Genomic DNA, 17697 nt, shown 5'->3' with positions numbered 1-17697 from the left:
AAGTCCAGAGTGACTGTTGATCACCAAGTTACCTGGGTACCATCTCCCCGGGGGATGCATTTCAGAAACAGCTGGACTAGAGCCTTGGGGTGCGGGTGAGCCTGGGTGGTACCAGCGTGGGGCTCAGCCCCTCCTCCCCCCTGTCTCTGAAAGGTACAAGCTGCTGAACCAAGAGGAGGGTGAGTACTACAACGTGCCCATTCCAGAAGGCGACGAGGAAGGCAACGCGGAGCTGAGGCAGAAGTTCGAGGTGAGGAGACAGCGCGGCGGCTTGACCCCTTTTCCGCGTAGAAAGCTCCGCTCCAGGAAGGGCCAGGTGTTTGTGATCCCGTGTCTGGAAGGCAGACCGTCATTTAAATGCTACTCTTGTGCTTTACGTAAAGCGTAGATGTTGCGCAGTCACCTTCCTTTGCAAGCTGTTGACATTCTGTGGCTTTGATCGTTTAGAGACAGGAGATTGGAAACAGCCCAGAAGTGAGTGTGGCTGGTTCCTGTTTAAGGAATCGGTTTGGCATCAGCGGGGAGACGGCCCGGGTCTAGCCTCCTCCAGGTGGGCAGGAAGTCACCTGGGCCTTAACCTGGGAGGCTGTGCAGGTGTCATTATCAGGCCAGAAGCTTAATTTTCACTGCAGATCACTGGGAAGGGCAGCTCCTTCTCATCCTCCCCCTGGGTGCGTGTCTGCCTCTGTCCCGGTTTTGTCACCTGCCACCCCGACTTCCCTCTGTCTCCTCCTGTCAATCCCTGCTTCTCACTACTTAGCAGACGTCTCGGCCTTTCATGAACGTTCTTTCCTCCAGGCATCCGCCTTATGTTCCAAGTCACAGCTTTTTATTTTTCCCTGTTTCTCTAATCACCTGTGCGCTGGCTGTTGGAGGGATTCATTCTAGCAGCCCACGGAGTCTCTGTACCTGGCCCGTCCCTTGGGAAGCTTTCCCTTCCTCGGGCTCATTAGGATGCCCTGAAGAAGCGCACGCGTGCACACACGCGTCTGCACAGAGACCTGCCATTGGCACTAACGGGACGATGCTCTCGTGCGCCATTGGCACTAACGGGACGATGCTCTCGTGTGTCATTGGCACTAACGGGACGATGCTCTCATGCGCCTCCTCTTCTTGCCGTGGCTTTCTTCTTCCAAGTAAAATCCTGTCCCAGAGACGCATACAGGTCATATCCAGAGAGACTGGGTTCCGAAGGACGTAAAACACAAAAATGTTCAAAGTGCTTTGCCACCGATACCTGGTTAAAGAGGCTGTTGATGGCAAACACTTAAGGGCAGGGGCTGCGAGCCTGGGTGCCCTTGGGAGCGTAAAGGGGTGAAATCGGTCCCCGAGAATATAAGTAAACGGCGGTGACAGCGGGCCTCTGGCCGGGTGGGACAGCGGGATGCGGTGCGCACGCAGGCGGCACCCCCACCCCGGGCCCCAGCCGACGGCGGCCGAGCTCGAAGCGGGTCACGTGCTGCCGGATCTTCCAGTGCTTCCAGGGAAGCCGCAAGGCCAGGTTTTCACGCGGCGCATGTTCTGATTCAGTTTAGCATCAGCAGCCAATTAAAGGTTGAACTTTGTGTTAGTCAAACATGTATCTGTTGCCTTAGACGCAGGGAGGATCCAGCCAGTGAGAACCAGCTTGTAATCTGTGCGCTCAAGAAACAGAGACGAAATTCTCTGCGAAGAGGCTTACATAGCTGGAAGCATGGGGTGCAGGCTTACATAGCTGGAAGCATGGGGTGCAGGTGCAGGCTTACATACCTGGAAGCATGGGGTGCAGGTGCAGGCTTACATAGCTAGAAGCATGGGATGCAGGTGCGGGCTTACCTAGCTAGAAGCATGGGGTGCAGGTGCGGGCTTACATAGCTAGAAGCATGGGGTGCAGGCTTACATAGCTGGAAGCATGGGGTGCAGGTGCAGGCTTACGTAGCTGGAAGCATGGGGTGCAGGTGCAGGCTTACATAGCTGGAAGCATGGGGTGCAGGTGCAGGCTTACATAGCTGGAAGCATGGGGTGCAGGCTTACATAGCTAGAAGCATGGAGTGCAGGTGCAGGCTTACGTAGCTAGAAACATGGGGTGCAGGCTTACATAGCTGGAAGCATGGGGTGCAGGTGCAGGCTTACATAGCTGGAAGCATGGGGTGCAGGTGCAGGCTTACATAGCTGGAAGCATGGGGTGCAGGTGCAGGCTTACATAGCTGGAAGCATGGGGTGCAGGCTTACATAGCTAGAAGCATGGAGTGCAGGTGCAGGCTTACGTAGCTAGAAGCATGGGGTGCAGGCTTACATAGCTGGAAGCATGGGGTGCAGGTGCAGGCTTACATAGCTGGAAGCATGGGGTGCAGGCTTACATAGCTAGAAGCATGGGGTGCGGGCTTACATAGCTGGAAGCATGGGGTGCAGGTGCAGGCTTACATAGCTAGAAGCATGGGGTGCAGGCTTACATAGCTGGAAGCATGGGGTGCAGGTGCAGGCTTACGTAGCTAGAAGCATGGGGTGCAGGTGCAGGCTTACATAGCTGGAAGCATGAGGTGCAGGTGCAGGCTTACATAGCTAGAAGCATGGGGTGCAGGTGCAGGCTTACATAGCTGGAAGCATGGGGTGCAGGCTTACATAGCTGGAAGCATGGGGTGCAGGCTTACATAGCTGGAAGCATGGGGTGCAGGCTTACATAGCTGGAAGCATGGGGTGCAGGTGCAGGCTTACGTAGCTGGAAGCATGGGGTGCAGGTGCAGGCTTACGTAGCTGGAAGCATGGGGTGCAGGTGCAGGCTTACATAGCTGGAAGCATGGGGTGCAGGTGCAGGCTTACATAGCTAGAAGCATGGGGTGCAGGTGCGGGCTTACGTAGCTGGAAGCATTCAAGTGCCATGCCGCCCTCTAGGGTCTGGGGGCGCTTCAGGCGCCTCTGCGAGGCGTGGCTCTTGTCTGATTGCTTCTTCCTTCCCGTCACCATCTCCCCGCTCCCCCCCACAGGAGCACAGGTGCCTGGAACGCTGCCAGGAGGGCTGCTTCCCTGACCCCATGCCCCCCGCCCCCTGAGAAGGGAACCCTTCTAGAAGAGTGTCGGGACGGAAGGGAACCCAGGGGATAAGGAGACCCTGCCTGCGTCCCGCGTGGGGTACAGGTGTAGGTCACCGGCCGTGGGGCTCAGGGCCACGGGAGGTGCGGGGCGCATCTGGGGGAGGAGGGTGCTCGGGCCTCGCGGTGGCGTCGCTCGTGGTAACGTCTGAGGCTTCTCTTTGCTGGTGGAAGAACACTGACGCACGTCTCAGGCTTCATTTCCGTGGCTTCCTGGTGAGTGACCTTCCAGTTCTTCTGGGCGGTGAGTTTAGCTTTTTACAAAGGTCAGCGTTCCAAACTCAAAACAAAAACAAAACAACCCAGGCCAGAGGGCTTGAGGCTGGAGGGCAGCATTTCTCTCCGGGGGCGGGTTAGGGGCCGCGTGCGTTGAGCCTGGCGCTGTTCAACGCCTCGGCTCTGGGGGTGTGAACGTCACGGACCCGGCGGTGGCGTCGCGGGCTTTGCTGAAGGGCCTCCCCCGTCCAGCTCTGTGAGCGCTGTGCCCGGGGCGCCTGGTGGACCACGCTCCAGACTTTCCTCTCAGCGCCCCCGGCTGTGTCCCCAGGCTTTGCCAGTCACCGCGGCTCACTTAGAGCATTCGTAAAGCGCTCTGCAAGAGGCTGCGCGGGAAGCCGCTTGCCAGCATCACCGAGATGCTGAGAGTCTGGGGACCCCTCTTGTGCGGCCGTTCAGAGTGGGCCGATCGGATTCTAGGCAGGGCCTCGATTGTCCAGTGGTGGGGTCTGGAAATGGGGAAGTTGCGGGGTTTCCCCAGCACCAGACTGCTGTGAGCCAGGCTGTGAAGGCCAGGTCCACGTCGCAGCAGCCCTGGGTGGCAGCCAGCTTGCCCGAACGGGCCCCAGTGGCATCAGACTGTGAGTTAGGACGCTGCCTCTGGACGCCCCTGTTTCGTCCCTCTCAGCCCCCAGCCGCAGCGTGACCGCCTCCCAGCATCTACAGAATCCCCTGTGTTCCCTTCCCTCCATGTGATACATGCCGTGGACTTGCTTTCCATATCAGTGCTCCTGCCCCACACCCACTCTTTTACAGATACTTTCCCAGTTTGATTCAGCTGAGTGCAATTTTCTTTAAAATTTCAAGTTCCGTGGTGAATCAGGATTGGCTGAAACACAACACGACAGTTAGTCTTGTTAGGAACAAGCCTTCCTCAGTGGGATTGTAGAACCTCTAGTCTATAGGGTTATTCTTTCCGTGTCCAGCTCTGTTTTCTAGGAAGAGTTAGCTCAACTCTGGTTTTCGAATCCTTCCCCGGAAATTAAAAGTCATTGTCTTATGAAAGAAAAGTCAAAACAAATGAGCGTTTACAACTCAGCCACTGCACTAGTATTTATCTGCTCATAATACGGGAAAAGATTTCAAATTTATTGTTGATTCTAGAATCTTGGCAAACAGAATGATCAGTGAGTGAAGCTCTTAGGAGCCCAGGAGAATCCCAGGATGGTTGGAAATGACCTTACTCTGTAATGCGTTGTCCCACCGGAATTCGTCTGCCTAAAAGTCGAAGCCAGAACCTTGTGATGTGTTGACTGTGATGTTCATGGGCAGCGCGTCCGCGGGCCTTTAACCTGTTCCGTGTTTGTCTTCAAATAAAGTACATGTGGACCCCGATTCACAAACATAAATTATATATTTGTTCACTAATAAGGTTTCCAGCAATGAATAAAGCAAACCGTCCCCCCATCTGTGGAGGTTAGGTTCTGTACCTGTGAGCCTTGCTTCAGATCTTTTTGGGAACGATGCAGGAAGCGTACTGGGAAATAAACATAACCCCCTGTGCTGGTCAGTGAGCCCCTGGGCCTCCCGTCGCTGTTGAGGACATCCAGGTCTCCTGTTCCTTCCTCCCGCTCCCCGTGGTGAGGCGTGTGGTCAGAGGCCAGGAAGAGGGGCTGCTTTCCCTCAGAGGTGACCAGCGATGGGTTAGCCGTGCCCAGCAGACTTTCCTTAAAGGGTCCCCTGATAAATGCTTCCGGCTTTGCACAGCACGGGGTCTCTGGCACAGCTGCTCACCTCTGCCTTCGTAGCATGAAAGCGGCCCCAGACGAGATGTCAGCAAATGGATTTGGTTGTGTTCCAACAACACGTTACTTACAAGAACAGGCGCCGGGCCAGCTGCGGCCCGTGGGTTACCAGCCCCTGGCTCAGCCCGTGGACCCGAGAGTCAGACCTGGTTCTGCCACCTATTAGCCATGTGACCTTCCTGTGTGTGTCCTTCACTGTATGGGAATAATAGCTGTATTTACTTCACAGAACTGTTTCGAAGATTAGTGAGGAGGAAAGTTCTAAGAGCGCACTTGTGCGGGTGTTAGCTCCTAGCATCCCGCTCTGTATGCTCCACTGCAAAAGCTGGGTTACTGAGGGCACTTTTTTTTAACTTTAGGAGCTTCCCTTAAAAAATGAGTTTTCACGTTGCAATCATGCTGTAAATAATGGGCACGTTCGAAGTTCTGTAGACCCGCCGTGTGATGAAATAGAGCCTAACGGTAAGAACTTTGTCGCCGTTTAATAACATTGTTTTTATGGAGGGATCTGTCCTCATTTACATTGACACGGATTTCTGGAACATAATGTGTGTAAATTGGGAACTTCGTGTAGCTGGCAATGAGATAATCCCTGGACAAAACAGGGTTTCAGCAGTTCTCAGGGGAGGAGAATTCCGACGCTGAGGAGTCAGTCTGCATGGGCGCTTCTGCAGGGGCTTGGTTTAGGGTCCCGGTTAAACACTCCAGGTGAGCACATCTGGAAGGTGCTGGCTGTAAGCCACCGGGAATGAAGGCAGGTTATATAATTAACCACCAGGAGAGTGGCGGCTAATGACTCATGAGGTCAACGACAGGAAGGGCCCGCCATCCACTCACACGAAAGCCCAGCAGCTCTGCGCCTGCCATGTTGCTGTTTAGATCTCTTGCCAAATCCGGGGTCTGGACCTTTCGCATCTTGAGCTATGCCTGGGGACTTCTACACGACATTCAACTTAGCCGTTGGAAGAAAGGGTATCTTCTGACCACACCTGTTCCTCGTTGAAAAAGTTTTCAGAGGACCTACTGGCATTTGTCCATTTCCCTGGTTATTAGTGAGCTGGAGCATTTTTGCCCTGTGTCTGTCAGTCGGCTGACTCTTCCCCGGAGCCATCTGGGCCACGTCTACCTGCAGAGTTGGGTTTGTCCCAGAATCAAGAAAATGGGAGGAGGAAAGGGGAGGCGAGGAAGAGGACCCCTTCCCTCCCTAGGGTCTGGTGCAGAGCCTTCTCCTAAGGCCTGGCCCCTCATCCCTGGGCACGGCCTTCTAACCAAGACCAGCCGTGCTACCCGGGGAGAAACTGAGCCAGAAGAGACGAGAACCTTCATCAGGTTTTAATCCAGTATCACTGCCACTACCTCTGACTTGTATTCTGATGACTCTCAGGTACAGATGGGCTTTAAAGGAACTCATTTCTACCTGTGGGGTTGCTTGTCTCCCACACACGTCGTTACGGTTATAGGAGAGTCCGAGGTTTAAAAAAAAACGTCAAGCAGCTTTCCTCAAAGGAGGCCTCACCCTTCTGCCAGACTGTCGTGGATTCGTCACTTTCATCATTTGTTTTAGATAATTTAAAAAACAACATGATAAGGAGCTAAAAGCACCTTCGTCTCTTTCTCTTCTTGCTACCCGCCTTGCTCCACTCCAGCGTAAGTGAAAATCTAATATTAGAAAGAAAGTTAAGAAGCAAAACAGACGCATCTATAGCGGAATTAAGACAGCAGAGGCCACGCGCTTCGGGCTTTGTCTGCGTCGGGATTCTTCTGTTGTCAGAAAATAATGGAAAGTAGTGCCCAGGGGGAAGGCCGGCAGATGATATTTCATAAATAACTCCGTGGAGTATAAGCGTTCAGCAAAACAAGATGAATTTATTTAAATTGCAGTGTGTGAGCTCCCTGTAGGGAAATAGTTTTAAAGTTCTATAGAAAAGAGAGAAATTGATGACCATGTGTGAGACACGGCAGTTGCTCGTGGGGTGTGGTCTTGACCACCATCTCTCCTCCTGTCCCTTCAGGAGCAGGAGATAATGGCTAAGCTCCAGGCGTTTTCTGTGTTGAGCACGGGTACCACGTTCCTTTGAGAAGTGGTAGTGCCTCATGTGGTTAAGAGCCCAGCCCTGGGGCTTCCCTGGTGGCGCAGTGGTTGAGAGTCTGCCTGCCGATGCAGGAGACACGGGTTCGTGCCCCGGTCCGGGAGGGTCCCACATGCCGCAGAGCAGCTGGGCCCGTGAGCCATGGCCGCTGAGCCTGCGCGTCCGGAGCCTGTGCTCCACAACGGGAGAGGCCACAGCAGTGAGAGGCCCGCATACCGCAAAAAAAAAAAAAAAAGACTCTGAGCCCATTATTGGGTGCAGATGAGTCTAATTTTTTTGCATGGCCAAGTAACTATATTAGAGACAGGGATATAAGAAAGCTGGGGTGATATTTGAGTTATCTAGTAATTTAATAATACACATTTCTAGTAATAATCTCAAAAGTCACAGTAAAATCTATTGAGATTTTCTGGTTAGTTGGAAAGTTGTGAGCGGAGGTCAGACATCCAGGGAAGTGAAGGGGCAGGGCACCTCTGGCCTGTCTTCTGAACACACGGTTGTCTTACGTCTCATGTTGTAGTAAACATGTGACCTGAAGACTGGGATCCCGGAGCTATGTTGATTTTAACAGGTATTTTGGAAATAGGTGACACTAGCTTTTTGTGGCTGAAATATTTTATTTGGAAGACTTGTTTGAATAGATTCTACAGAATGTCCACTGGTCAGAAGCTAAAGCTGGATTAGCAGTGGCTTCTGTCAGTAATGTATGATGTTGTGCCTTCACAGCTTTTTGTATTTGTGACCATTTGGTCTAAACCCAAAAGAAGCCAAGATAAAATTGATCCCCATGGCGCATGAGAATGAGCTGCTTTGCGGGATCTGTGGTGGAGCTCCACAAACTACTAGCCAGGATCACCCTGGAAGCTCTGCAGATGCCTGAAGATCACATATGTGTCTGTTCTTATTTATTCTGGGGAAACGTTTTGAGATTATCCTTGTTACTGATTAACAAAACATGATCCGATTATGCTTAGAGTTAAGGTATTTTAAATCACCGCCCATGAGACTCAATTGCTAGGTTATATGTGGAAAGAGCAAGCAAGCATCCTTCTGTTTACTGGTGTTGAAATCGGATTTTCCAAAAGCCTCCATTGTCTTTGAAGACTTCAGCTAATTCAAGATATCTTCGATGGGAAAAAAATAGTTCATTGGAGACCCTCAGATAAATTGTAGCTGTTTGTTGATTTGATCTGGCCTGCCACTGTTACTATGGAAACCTGAGTACTTTCAGATGACCTTTTGGACACAGAACAGAAAATCTAAGTGCCCTGATACGGATTCTGCTTTTTTCCCCCCTAAATGGCTTACATAATTACTTTCTGAACTGTGTGATGTTAAGAGGGGAAAAAAATCTATAAAATGTACATCAGTTAAAAGAGATTTTATTTTAATCTTTGTGCTTCAGTTCTGTCTTAGGAGCAAAATCTTAAACTAAAATGGGACAAGGCTTGGTGTTGGAAACCATTTTCACCCTCCATTATTAGATCATTGTAACGGGGTTAGCCCTGCCCCTCAGCAGAGCAAACTCCAGGGAAGCCTCTGAAAGCAACTGCACAGAACTTTTTATTAGTCTGTGAGGGAGGCTGAATGCATTCATATTACAGCAGGGCAACATGTTTTCAGTATAATTTATCTTATGGAAGTGATTTTCTTGGGAAACCAGAAGAAGACAGTACACCCCGGTCGTCTGTTCCATCCTCGTGAATTCCTGAAATGACAGAAAAGCTTTGTGTTTGTAGCCGTGGAGGTAGCCTTGTGGCTGGGTGTTGCTGGTTGAAGAAACAGGGCAAACCTAGTACTAGCAGCAGTTATCACGTGTCTCCAGGCCCTGGTCCCCACAGGGGATTCGCGGGTGCCAGCCTGCTTCCCCCTGTTGACAGGCATGGGAAGGAGGGAAGAGAGAGCCAGTGTCCATCGACGTGACGTAGACGTGATGCACGTGTTTATCAGCTGAGGAGCGCAAGGCCCCTAGAAGAGAAAAGCTGGAATAAGGATAACAGCACACTCGACGGTGTTGGCTGTCTTTCGCAAGGAACGTAGCCTACAGAGAATTAGGACTGTGGATCCCTAGAGAGGTGATCCCAAGGTCTCTGAAGGGGGGGTGAAACCTTCATGCTCTTGACCCTGGCAGCTCCACGTCTGCTCCGTGTAACAGCAGCATCTGGGGGCTTTGACATTAAACACGTAAACACGCGGGAGGCGGCTGCTGGGGGTGAAGAGCACGGTTCTGGGTCCGGCCGTCCGGGTTCGAAACTGCAGAATCTCAGACCCCGTCCTGGACTCGTACTGGGTCAGAATCTGCATTCTAACCACGTCCCCAGGTGATTCGTGTGCCCGTCACAGCTTGAGACATGCCGGTGGAGAAGACGTGACCTGTTGACTAACAAGTAAACAAGTTCAGATTCCAGGGTGTTTGTAGTGAGGGCAGACTCCATCACCCCCGTATCCATGGCAAGTGGCGTGGGGTCACAGCCAACCACGTGTCCACTTCTTGGTTTTAGTGTCTCATTTTATCATTTTTCAATTTTATGGAAGTAGAGTTGATTTTCAATGTGTTAATTCCTGCTGTACAGCAAAGGGATTCAGTTATATACGTATATATATAAGTATATGCATGACCTTTCTGTTTATCCCACCTGTCCACTTTTAAATGGTTGGGGAAAAAAATCCAAGAAGAGTAATATTGTGATACTTGAAAACTAGGTGAAATCCAAATTTCAGGGTCCGTAGAGTGTTAGCGACACAGCCGCGTCCACTCATTCCCTTGCTGGCTGTAGCTGCTCTCAGGCTACAACAGCAGAGCTGAGTCATGTGACAGAGACTAAGACCCATGAAACCTAACAAAATACATGTTGTCTGGCCCTTTCCAGAAAAAGTTTACTGGCCCCTGGAAAGATGGAATAACGGAATATCAGAGCTGGGAGGGGTGTTAAAATCATCCTCGTCAATGGGAAAACCAAAGCACAGAGGAATTTAGTTGAGCTCGTGAGTAGCAGGACCCAGCTCCCATCTGGCATAAGGCTTCTCTCCCCTGTCCTGGTCCTGTCCCCCCCGCACCCATGACACCCTCCCCGAGGTGTACGCCACGTTCTTTCAGGCATCTCAGAACCTGCTGTGTTCCCTTGGAAAGACCCGCCCTCCTCTGCTTCCCTGTCTCAGGCTCATCGGATCCTAGCCCAGCCTTTACATAATCCTCCAGCCTTTTAAACTGGCGCGACGTTTCCTTGTGCAAACTGAAGGCCGCTGCCTTGCTGGACACACCTGTGAGATGTGTCGCCTTCATGAGTCCAGAGTAAGAACCTTGGGTCCTGCTCTGAATGCTTTGAAATCTGAACGTCAGGCCCGCGAGGAATCCACCTTTTCCTGGCTTTTGTCGACATCGCAGGGAGGCCATCTGAGCTCAGGTGTGTGTCTGGGAAGAGGAGGGAAGCCCTTGTCCGGGGCCGAGGCCCACAGTCTCCCTCCGCTTACACCCCAAGTCCCTCAAGCACTGGGGCAAACCCACACGTGCGATGAATATGGTCACCCTTGGAGATGGACCAGCTCCTTTCCCACCCTGCTGGTGGGCTCCAGAAATGGGTAATTCTGGGGATTTCCAGCTGCTGAATCCTGCCTCTACTCGGGGCTAGAGAGCTAAGACGTGCACCTTGTTGCTAAGGACGTTGCTGAGTAGTAACGGGATGTGAAAGCTTCTACCGTGTCTCCACCCTGTGGGTAACGGTCCTGACCCTCTCTCCTCAGCCCACACCCGGCAGCTAACCTAGAGGAGCAGGTGCTGACTCAGGCCACAGGTCGGTTCTCTGTCCAGCTCTCGAGATGCTGGTGCAGCCTCACCGCTGCAAAGGTGGTGACTGGCCTGGTGTCGTGTGGCAGGAACGAGGCCGGGGGACACGGAGGCTTCAGCGGGCTCACCGTGGCCGGGGTGCTCTCGGGAGTTTTCTTCTGGTTTTGCTGATGGTTCTGTTTCCATGGATGCGGGTCGCCTTTGCCTTTCAAGACCTTGGCCTTGGGTGTTCCTCTTCCCTGGCGTGAAACCGACAGACAGGTGGGGTCCCGGAGCGTCCTCGCTCAGGAGCTGAGTGGATTCAGCACTGCTGTGTCTTCAGCGCGTCATTGAAAACCAGGTGGTTGACATTTAGGCTAATTGCAGCCGACAGTGGCTTTGTCCACTTTGAGCAGGGGCTTTGCTTCCTCCCCGCCCACCCTGACATCCAGGCCCGCGGTCCAGGAAGGCTCCCTCGGGACTCCTGCCGACTGTCTGGCTGATTCACCGCATAAGCCTTTCCTTTTATTTTTTTTAAAGGAGATTTGGGTTGGTTTGTTATAGCCAAGCTTGAAACAGCTTAGAGTCCTTTCTGGGTCCATTTAAGTCCAAGAATAACTGCCCGGGGGCGGCTGGAAGGCTGCAGGCTGCAGGGCGCTTGCACAGAAGTGTCCCTGCTGGGGGATTTTTGTCTGCTGTCACAGATGGAAGTTGGAGGTGTGACCCCCTACAGCTGTGTCACGGAAGTCCCAAGGCATCTTGGCCAATCTGGAGACCTTGCTACCTCGAGGTATTCAGGCAGAGATTGGGCAACTCTGACAGAAGCTGCAGGAGAGAAAGGCAAGCTGAAACTTCGTCCGCAGCCCTTTCCAGCACCAGGACTCCAGGGAGGGTGTTTCTGTTTCTCTTGTTGGCTCCTTTTCATCTGGATGTGGATTGAGATCTCTAGCCTAAAATAGAGCTTTGGGGATTGGAATAAAATGCCCTATTTTGAGAATAATTATAAATAGATTTGTGATTACAGATTTAAAGGGCCATAATTTTAAGATGTAAGAGAAGCTTACCGATCCAGACCTGTGGAAAACAAGTGAAATTCACAAGCTGCCCAGTGTCCTGTCTTTGTGGGCAAAGTCTTCCGAGCACAAAATGTCATCCAGTTGTCTCTGGGCTCCTCTCTGCTCAGGATCAGGGCTGTCGGGACCCTTTCAGGCTGCGGAATTTGGGTTCAGAAAATCAGCCTCCCTCACATTTTCTCCCAGCAGCTGACCCACACGCTGTATGAACTTGGAGAATGAATCCCATGACTGCTTGTGTAGAATTCTCTGTTAAAATGGTCTCCGCTTGCTTTTCTCACATTAGTACTTGAGAAAAGTAAAGTTTTCCAGTCATGATGGGTTATTGTAGAAGTTGAAAGGTGAACGGAGTCAAACCTGGTGGATACCTGGCATTTGGCCAACCGGAACTCGGCTAACGAGTTGCTCAATGCTTTTACGTTTCGCCAGTAACCTTGGGCCTTCTGAATCATCAAGAAAAAGTACATGTCGTTACACATAGTTTTAGTGGCAAGTGGGTTTGGTTTTATTCTCATTTATGGAGTAACAGCGATCTGTGTATAAAGCGACCTGGTAACTGGCTGTTAGCACCGCAAACACTCGACTAACCATCACCCCTGTGTCCCATCACCCCGTCCCGCGGATTGGCCGAAAGCAAAGGAAACACGTGAATATTTTGGAGCTGTTGCCACGATGCCACGTCTGGCCACACAGACGCCACGAGGAAGAAGAGAGAAGGGTCACGGCCCCTGTGGTTTGACACGGTTCGTTGGGGAAGGGTTAGTTCCCGGCCCTGCAGGGGCCCGCGGCACACCTGCAGCCGTGAGCACCGAGCGCTACCCACCTTCCTTCCCGCCGTCTCTCCCCTGCTCTTTGTCTGCATTGTCAGCGGGGCCTGTGGTGCATGGAACCCACTTTGCTGTCCTCCTGTGTAGCTAGCACTTGCCCTGCTAACCTCGCAGTCTTTCTCCCTCTCCTGCCTTTCCCAGGGTGTCACGTCCGCCTCTTAGAGGTAGTGCTTCCGCCACCCTGTCCTCTCCCGCCTTCCCTCCCACAAAAACGTTTGCCCGGTTTCTGTGCCCCCCCCCCGGCCTGAGCCCCCAGCCGTGCTCCCCACTCTTAAGGATGCACTGTGTGTCCTGGTAGCTAGAAACTCGTGCCCACTGGGTCCTGTCCAAACGGCCACGGCGCCCCAGCAAGGAAAACGCTTGTGTGTCGACCACCCAGAGGATATTCCAGGCCTCCCCCATCGTCACATTAGGTGCCTTTAAAGTTTTGCCAGGGAAATAGTGAAATCTCCTGTGAGTGATTCATGAGAAGTTGAAGCCAGTTTGGAAAGCAGCACATGAACGGGAAGAGTGCATCTGGAAACTGACAACACAGTTTCCTTTCTTTCTGGTAACACGTATTTCTAATCACATACCAAGACCCAGTTCCAATCTGATTTAGGCATTACACCTACATTAGCGTGCAGTCAGTGCGACGTGCTTGCACTACGTGTGTGTGCTGATCTGCAAGATTAGTGTAAATACATCATGGGCTGAAATCACCAAATTGTTGTGATGTTCCACATGCCTGGCTTCATACTCCTACCTCTGTTTCATGTTTTTCTCATTTCTTCCCAACTCATGTAATTGTTGTAACCTAATCAACCATTCTGTCCCCAAAGGATCCAATGGAATTTTTCAACTTGTATGTAAATTATTTTAAAAATCTGCTCTATTGTCGTTTCTGACAACACCGCTGTCTTTTGGGGAGCTGGTTAGGGCCACATACCAGCTGTGTTCTCAGTGTGTTGCTTTTGTTAATAATTTAAATTAGCCTGAGATTGTTACAGCATATTCATATTGGAAGCAAGTGGAAAATTTAAACGCTCGAACACTTGGGCACAAAATTTGCAAGAAGTCCCACCCCTACCCTAAGCTAGAATCAACATTAATAGTCTTTCCAAAGCACTGTACTAAAGAAAACATCGAATAAGTCATGTTTCTGAAGTTTCTCATCTCCAGAACTCGTACCTGACACTACAGGCGTGTCTCCTGAAGGGGCCGCGAGAGATTAGTGACCCAGGTGACTGGGAATGGGGAGGAAAACAATATTCTTTGAGGTTTCACAAGTCTTTGCAGAGTGTGGTAGCTGTCATGTCGCTGCCCTCCTGTTGTGTGTGTTTTAAAATGTTGTCACACGATGCGGCGTGTCCGCTTTCGAGGAACATCTCCAGGGGTCGGCCACTCCTGAGTATGCTGAGCCCCTGGGCGATGTTGCCCCCCGCCCCCCCCCGCGCCCCCCGAGTGAAAACACCCTGCGTCCTCAGAGTAGGCAGGCGCCTCTGGGTCATCCCGGGCGTGGAGTCACCTCCTGCTTCCAGACGGACAGACCGCCTGCCGTCTGACACCCGTCATTTCAAATGAGGGCCCATCTCCCTTCTCTGATGAGCTGGCCTCACACCTGGTCCTCGGATCCTAATCGTGGCCCAGAGGCCTTCTGAGTGCTGTGACGTGCCTGCGCAATGTCGTTCTGTCTCTGTTACTGTACTGGAAACTTCGTTATTCCACGGAGAGTTAATACACATACTACGGGGCTGTGTTTCCCAGCAGACAGGAGAAGCTGGTGCAAAACTCAGATGTGGCTGGAAAGGGAAATAGAGAGAAAGGAGAAGAAAGGACTAGAGTGAGGGCTTCACCTCCCTGGGTCCCTGCTGGCCGGTGACCGCGGCCCCTCCAGCTCCGGGGAGGGGCGTCCCCTCCAGAAGGACTGTCCTCCCCCGCCGGCCGGCAGCACCTTCCGAAGCCCCAGGCTGCCCGGGTTCAAACCCAGCCCCACCAGCCCAAGCCGTGTGGCCGTCCTAGTCCCCTCAGTGTGTCCAGGTCTAAAATGGGGACGATTCAAGTACCACCTCCTGGGGTCGGGTGGAGGCTTAAACGGTAGGTGTCACAAGTGCCCAGAACAAGGTGCACCGAGATGTGTCTGCCGCCCCTGTTGTTCTCGGCATCCTCCCTGCGTCCTGCCCCGGGCTCAGGGCTCAGGGCTCAGGGCTCCAGCCCTAGTGGACGTGCCCCTGTGCATCAGTGTTTCCTGAGAAGCTGTCACCTAGTTAAAGGAACCTTCCTTTGTTGGGCTTTCTCAGCGGCTCGTGGGCCCGAGTCGGGGCCCTGGGTGCACCCGGCACACGGAGCCCTTCTCGGGGGAGCGGTTTCGGCCCCCGCCTGCAGCTGAGCAGGGAGACCCTCCTGCCCGGAGGCCACCTAAGACCAGGGGCAGGAGGTGCCGGCTGCGAAGCCTCTTTGCCAGCTCGCTTTGCGCTGGGTGTGTTTTATGTTTCCTGCACCTTTTGTTATGGGGTCTTAGGACAAGGAACCCAGGTGACTCTACCTGAGAAGGGAAATGTCACCTGGATGTGGGGAGGTCACCCTGACCCGGCGGTGGCAGTGGGATCCCGTCACTTGTTCACATCTTTTCGTGGCAGCACCCTCGCTGGCTTGTGAGCCAATCTTCTCCTTGTGGCTTTTTCTGAGCGTAGACCTGTCGGTGGTCAGTCCACGGCCGGCACCCCGGACCAGTGCTCTCAGTTGGCGTCTGGAGAGGAGCGTGTGACCAGTTGCCCCGGAGGGGGGGGCGGGTGGAGGGGGGCGACCCAGCCACCATCTCGGTCCTCACCGGGCCTGGTCCTTTTCCGAGCCACGTTTCCCCAGGTCCCGGCAGCCTGTGGGGACCCCTGGGGTCACGGTAACTGAATTCACTTACATTTTACTTCCCCGGCCTGTTGACACAAGACTCCCGTCCGTTTCCGGGGCAGAGACATCCTCTCCCCCGAAGCTCGTCCTCAAGGGCCTCCTCCGGGCCTGGAAACGAGACCCTCAGAGCAGACGCCGTGGCTTGCCGGCCGCGCGTCCTGAGGGTGGCTGGGAGCTCCCAGGCATTGGGGAGGGGCCTCGTCCCCTCGCGTCCTCTCCGCTCCGCCGCGGCCTCGGGGTGCAATCCTTCCGGTACTGCAGCTCGGCAGCAGCTCCTGAGTAAACGGGGCGGGGGTCCCTACACAGGAGGAGGCGGGGAATTTGAGTCCGTTTTACAGATGAAGGAACCGAGGCCCCGGAGAGGCCAGCAGTGCCGGAGCTGGTCCTTCCCATCCATGTCGCCCCCCAGGTCCCCTGTCAGCCGATTACCATGTTGGGCGGTGGCGTGAGGGGACAGCCCAGAACAGCGCAGCTGCCGCCAGTCTCGGAAGCAGGTGTCCCATTGAGCTATAATTAGGTCCCTCCTTTTCAAAGACTGGTGCAGTTTAAAAATGCTCAGCGAAGATAGGATGAAATCGACGATTATGGAAATGTTGTGCTAAATTTAACTGCAGTCAGTCCCGCTTTCAGAATGCCTGCTGCTGTCAATTAGAGGCATCTTAGAAAAAATTTAAACTGAGTAATTGAGCAAACGGATTCAGCCTTTTAGGGAAAGGATCATATTTTTTTCTGTCTTTACCTCCATGGGGATCAAGTTTCCAACCTCTTCTGCTAGGTGCCCGGTCCTCCCCACCTTGCCTGCAGCAGCTGAACGGCGATGAAATGTCTGGAACTTTCCCCAAGGATCTGGGCTTTATCGCCAGTTACGGTTTGGGTTTTTGTTGTTTGTTTTTCGGGAGCTGACATTCTGTGATCGCTTAGCGCAGTTGACTTTCCCCAGGGGTGGCCATTTCACGGAATTCTGCCCTCCTGTGACTGTCCGCATTTCTTTATTTCCCAGGTTATTCTGTGCTTCTTCCTGTAAGATAGACACAGCGGGTCTCAGGCACCACACCAGCCAGCCCCCTCCACCCTCACAGCCTCCCTGTCACCACGTTTTGCATCTGTGGTTTGCAGAGTCTGGGCCCAGTCAGAGGTTTGGCAAGAGATTCAGGACACAGAGACGTCTAAAAGTGGTTGATTTTTGTTGTTTTCTAGAAATCACGTACATGGCGACTCTGAAACACACTCGGGCATCAGCGCACATTGCATAGGTGTCGCGCAAAGGCCTGGTTCCCACGAGAGATCTGAGTCATCCTCCATAAAGGTAGAGCCGGGAAGGTGTAACTTGCAGCTCGTTTGTGCCACTTCGCGGCGTCTAAGGGAACTTCACCTCTGTGGGGCCAGACTAGTAAACTTGGACGTATTTCTGCTAAGAGTCCAGTCAAAATGCAGTCGGTCCAGAAAATAAATACCACAAGAGGGCAGTAAAGATTTGCAAATAAAAGAGCACGAAAACCCGCACCCAGAAGACAGCAGTGAACTTGACTCTGCACCTCTTTGTTTTTTGATGGGCATGAAGATGAGGTTCTCGCTTTGGGCTCCCAGCTGTTCCTTGATTTTAGGGAGTCATCATGGTCCTGCAAAGGGGAGGAGGCCCGGCGTTCCTTGAGGTCCCAGTGGTGCCTGCAGTCTGCTCGTGCCGAGTCCAGCCCACTTCACCTCTACTCCGCTTTCTTAGCACAGAGAAGGCTCCCCCACTTCTAAGCAATATTGCCGGCAGTCTGGAAAGTCATCTACTTTGATGGCTTCGTGCGTTCATTCGGCTCTGACCCTGCCCCAGCCGACTTACAAAGCCGGTGCCGTGTTGACCCCAGAGGGGGGTGTTTGTAGCAGGAGAAGGATACAGGTTTCACAAAATTACTAAGTGCCCCAGATCCTTTGCCAGTGATGTGCTGTGGCTGTGAGCACTCCCCTTAGGGTTTCCTCT

The 17697-nt window shown here is 52.8% G+C and overlaps 1 protein-coding gene across 3 annotated transcripts in view; it reads left to right on the top strand.

Moving 5' to 3' along the window:
• PRKCA (protein kinase C alpha) overlaps positions 1–17697 on the top strand; it is a gene marked incomplete at its 5' end in the record, with an annotated part of 360927 nt that overhangs the window by 292111 nt on the left and 51119 nt on the right. For all 3 annotated transcript variants that reach the window (XM_082679809.1, XM_082679808.1, XM_082679810.1), the window contains one exon: positions 154–250. In XM_082679809.1, the coding sequence (XP_082535935.1) occupies positions 154–250 (97 nt within the window). The remainder of the gene's footprint in view (positions 1–153; positions 251–17697) is intronic.

This window comes from Grampus griseus (genome assembly GCF_964374135.1).
Source record: "Grampus griseus genome assembly, chromosome: 20".
Lineage (NCBI taxonomy): Eukaryota > Metazoa > Chordata > Mammalia > Artiodactyla > Delphinidae > Grampus > Grampus griseus.
The sequence above is the reverse complement of the archived record's forward strand: the minus strand, read 5'-3'. Positions and strand labels throughout refer to the sequence as shown.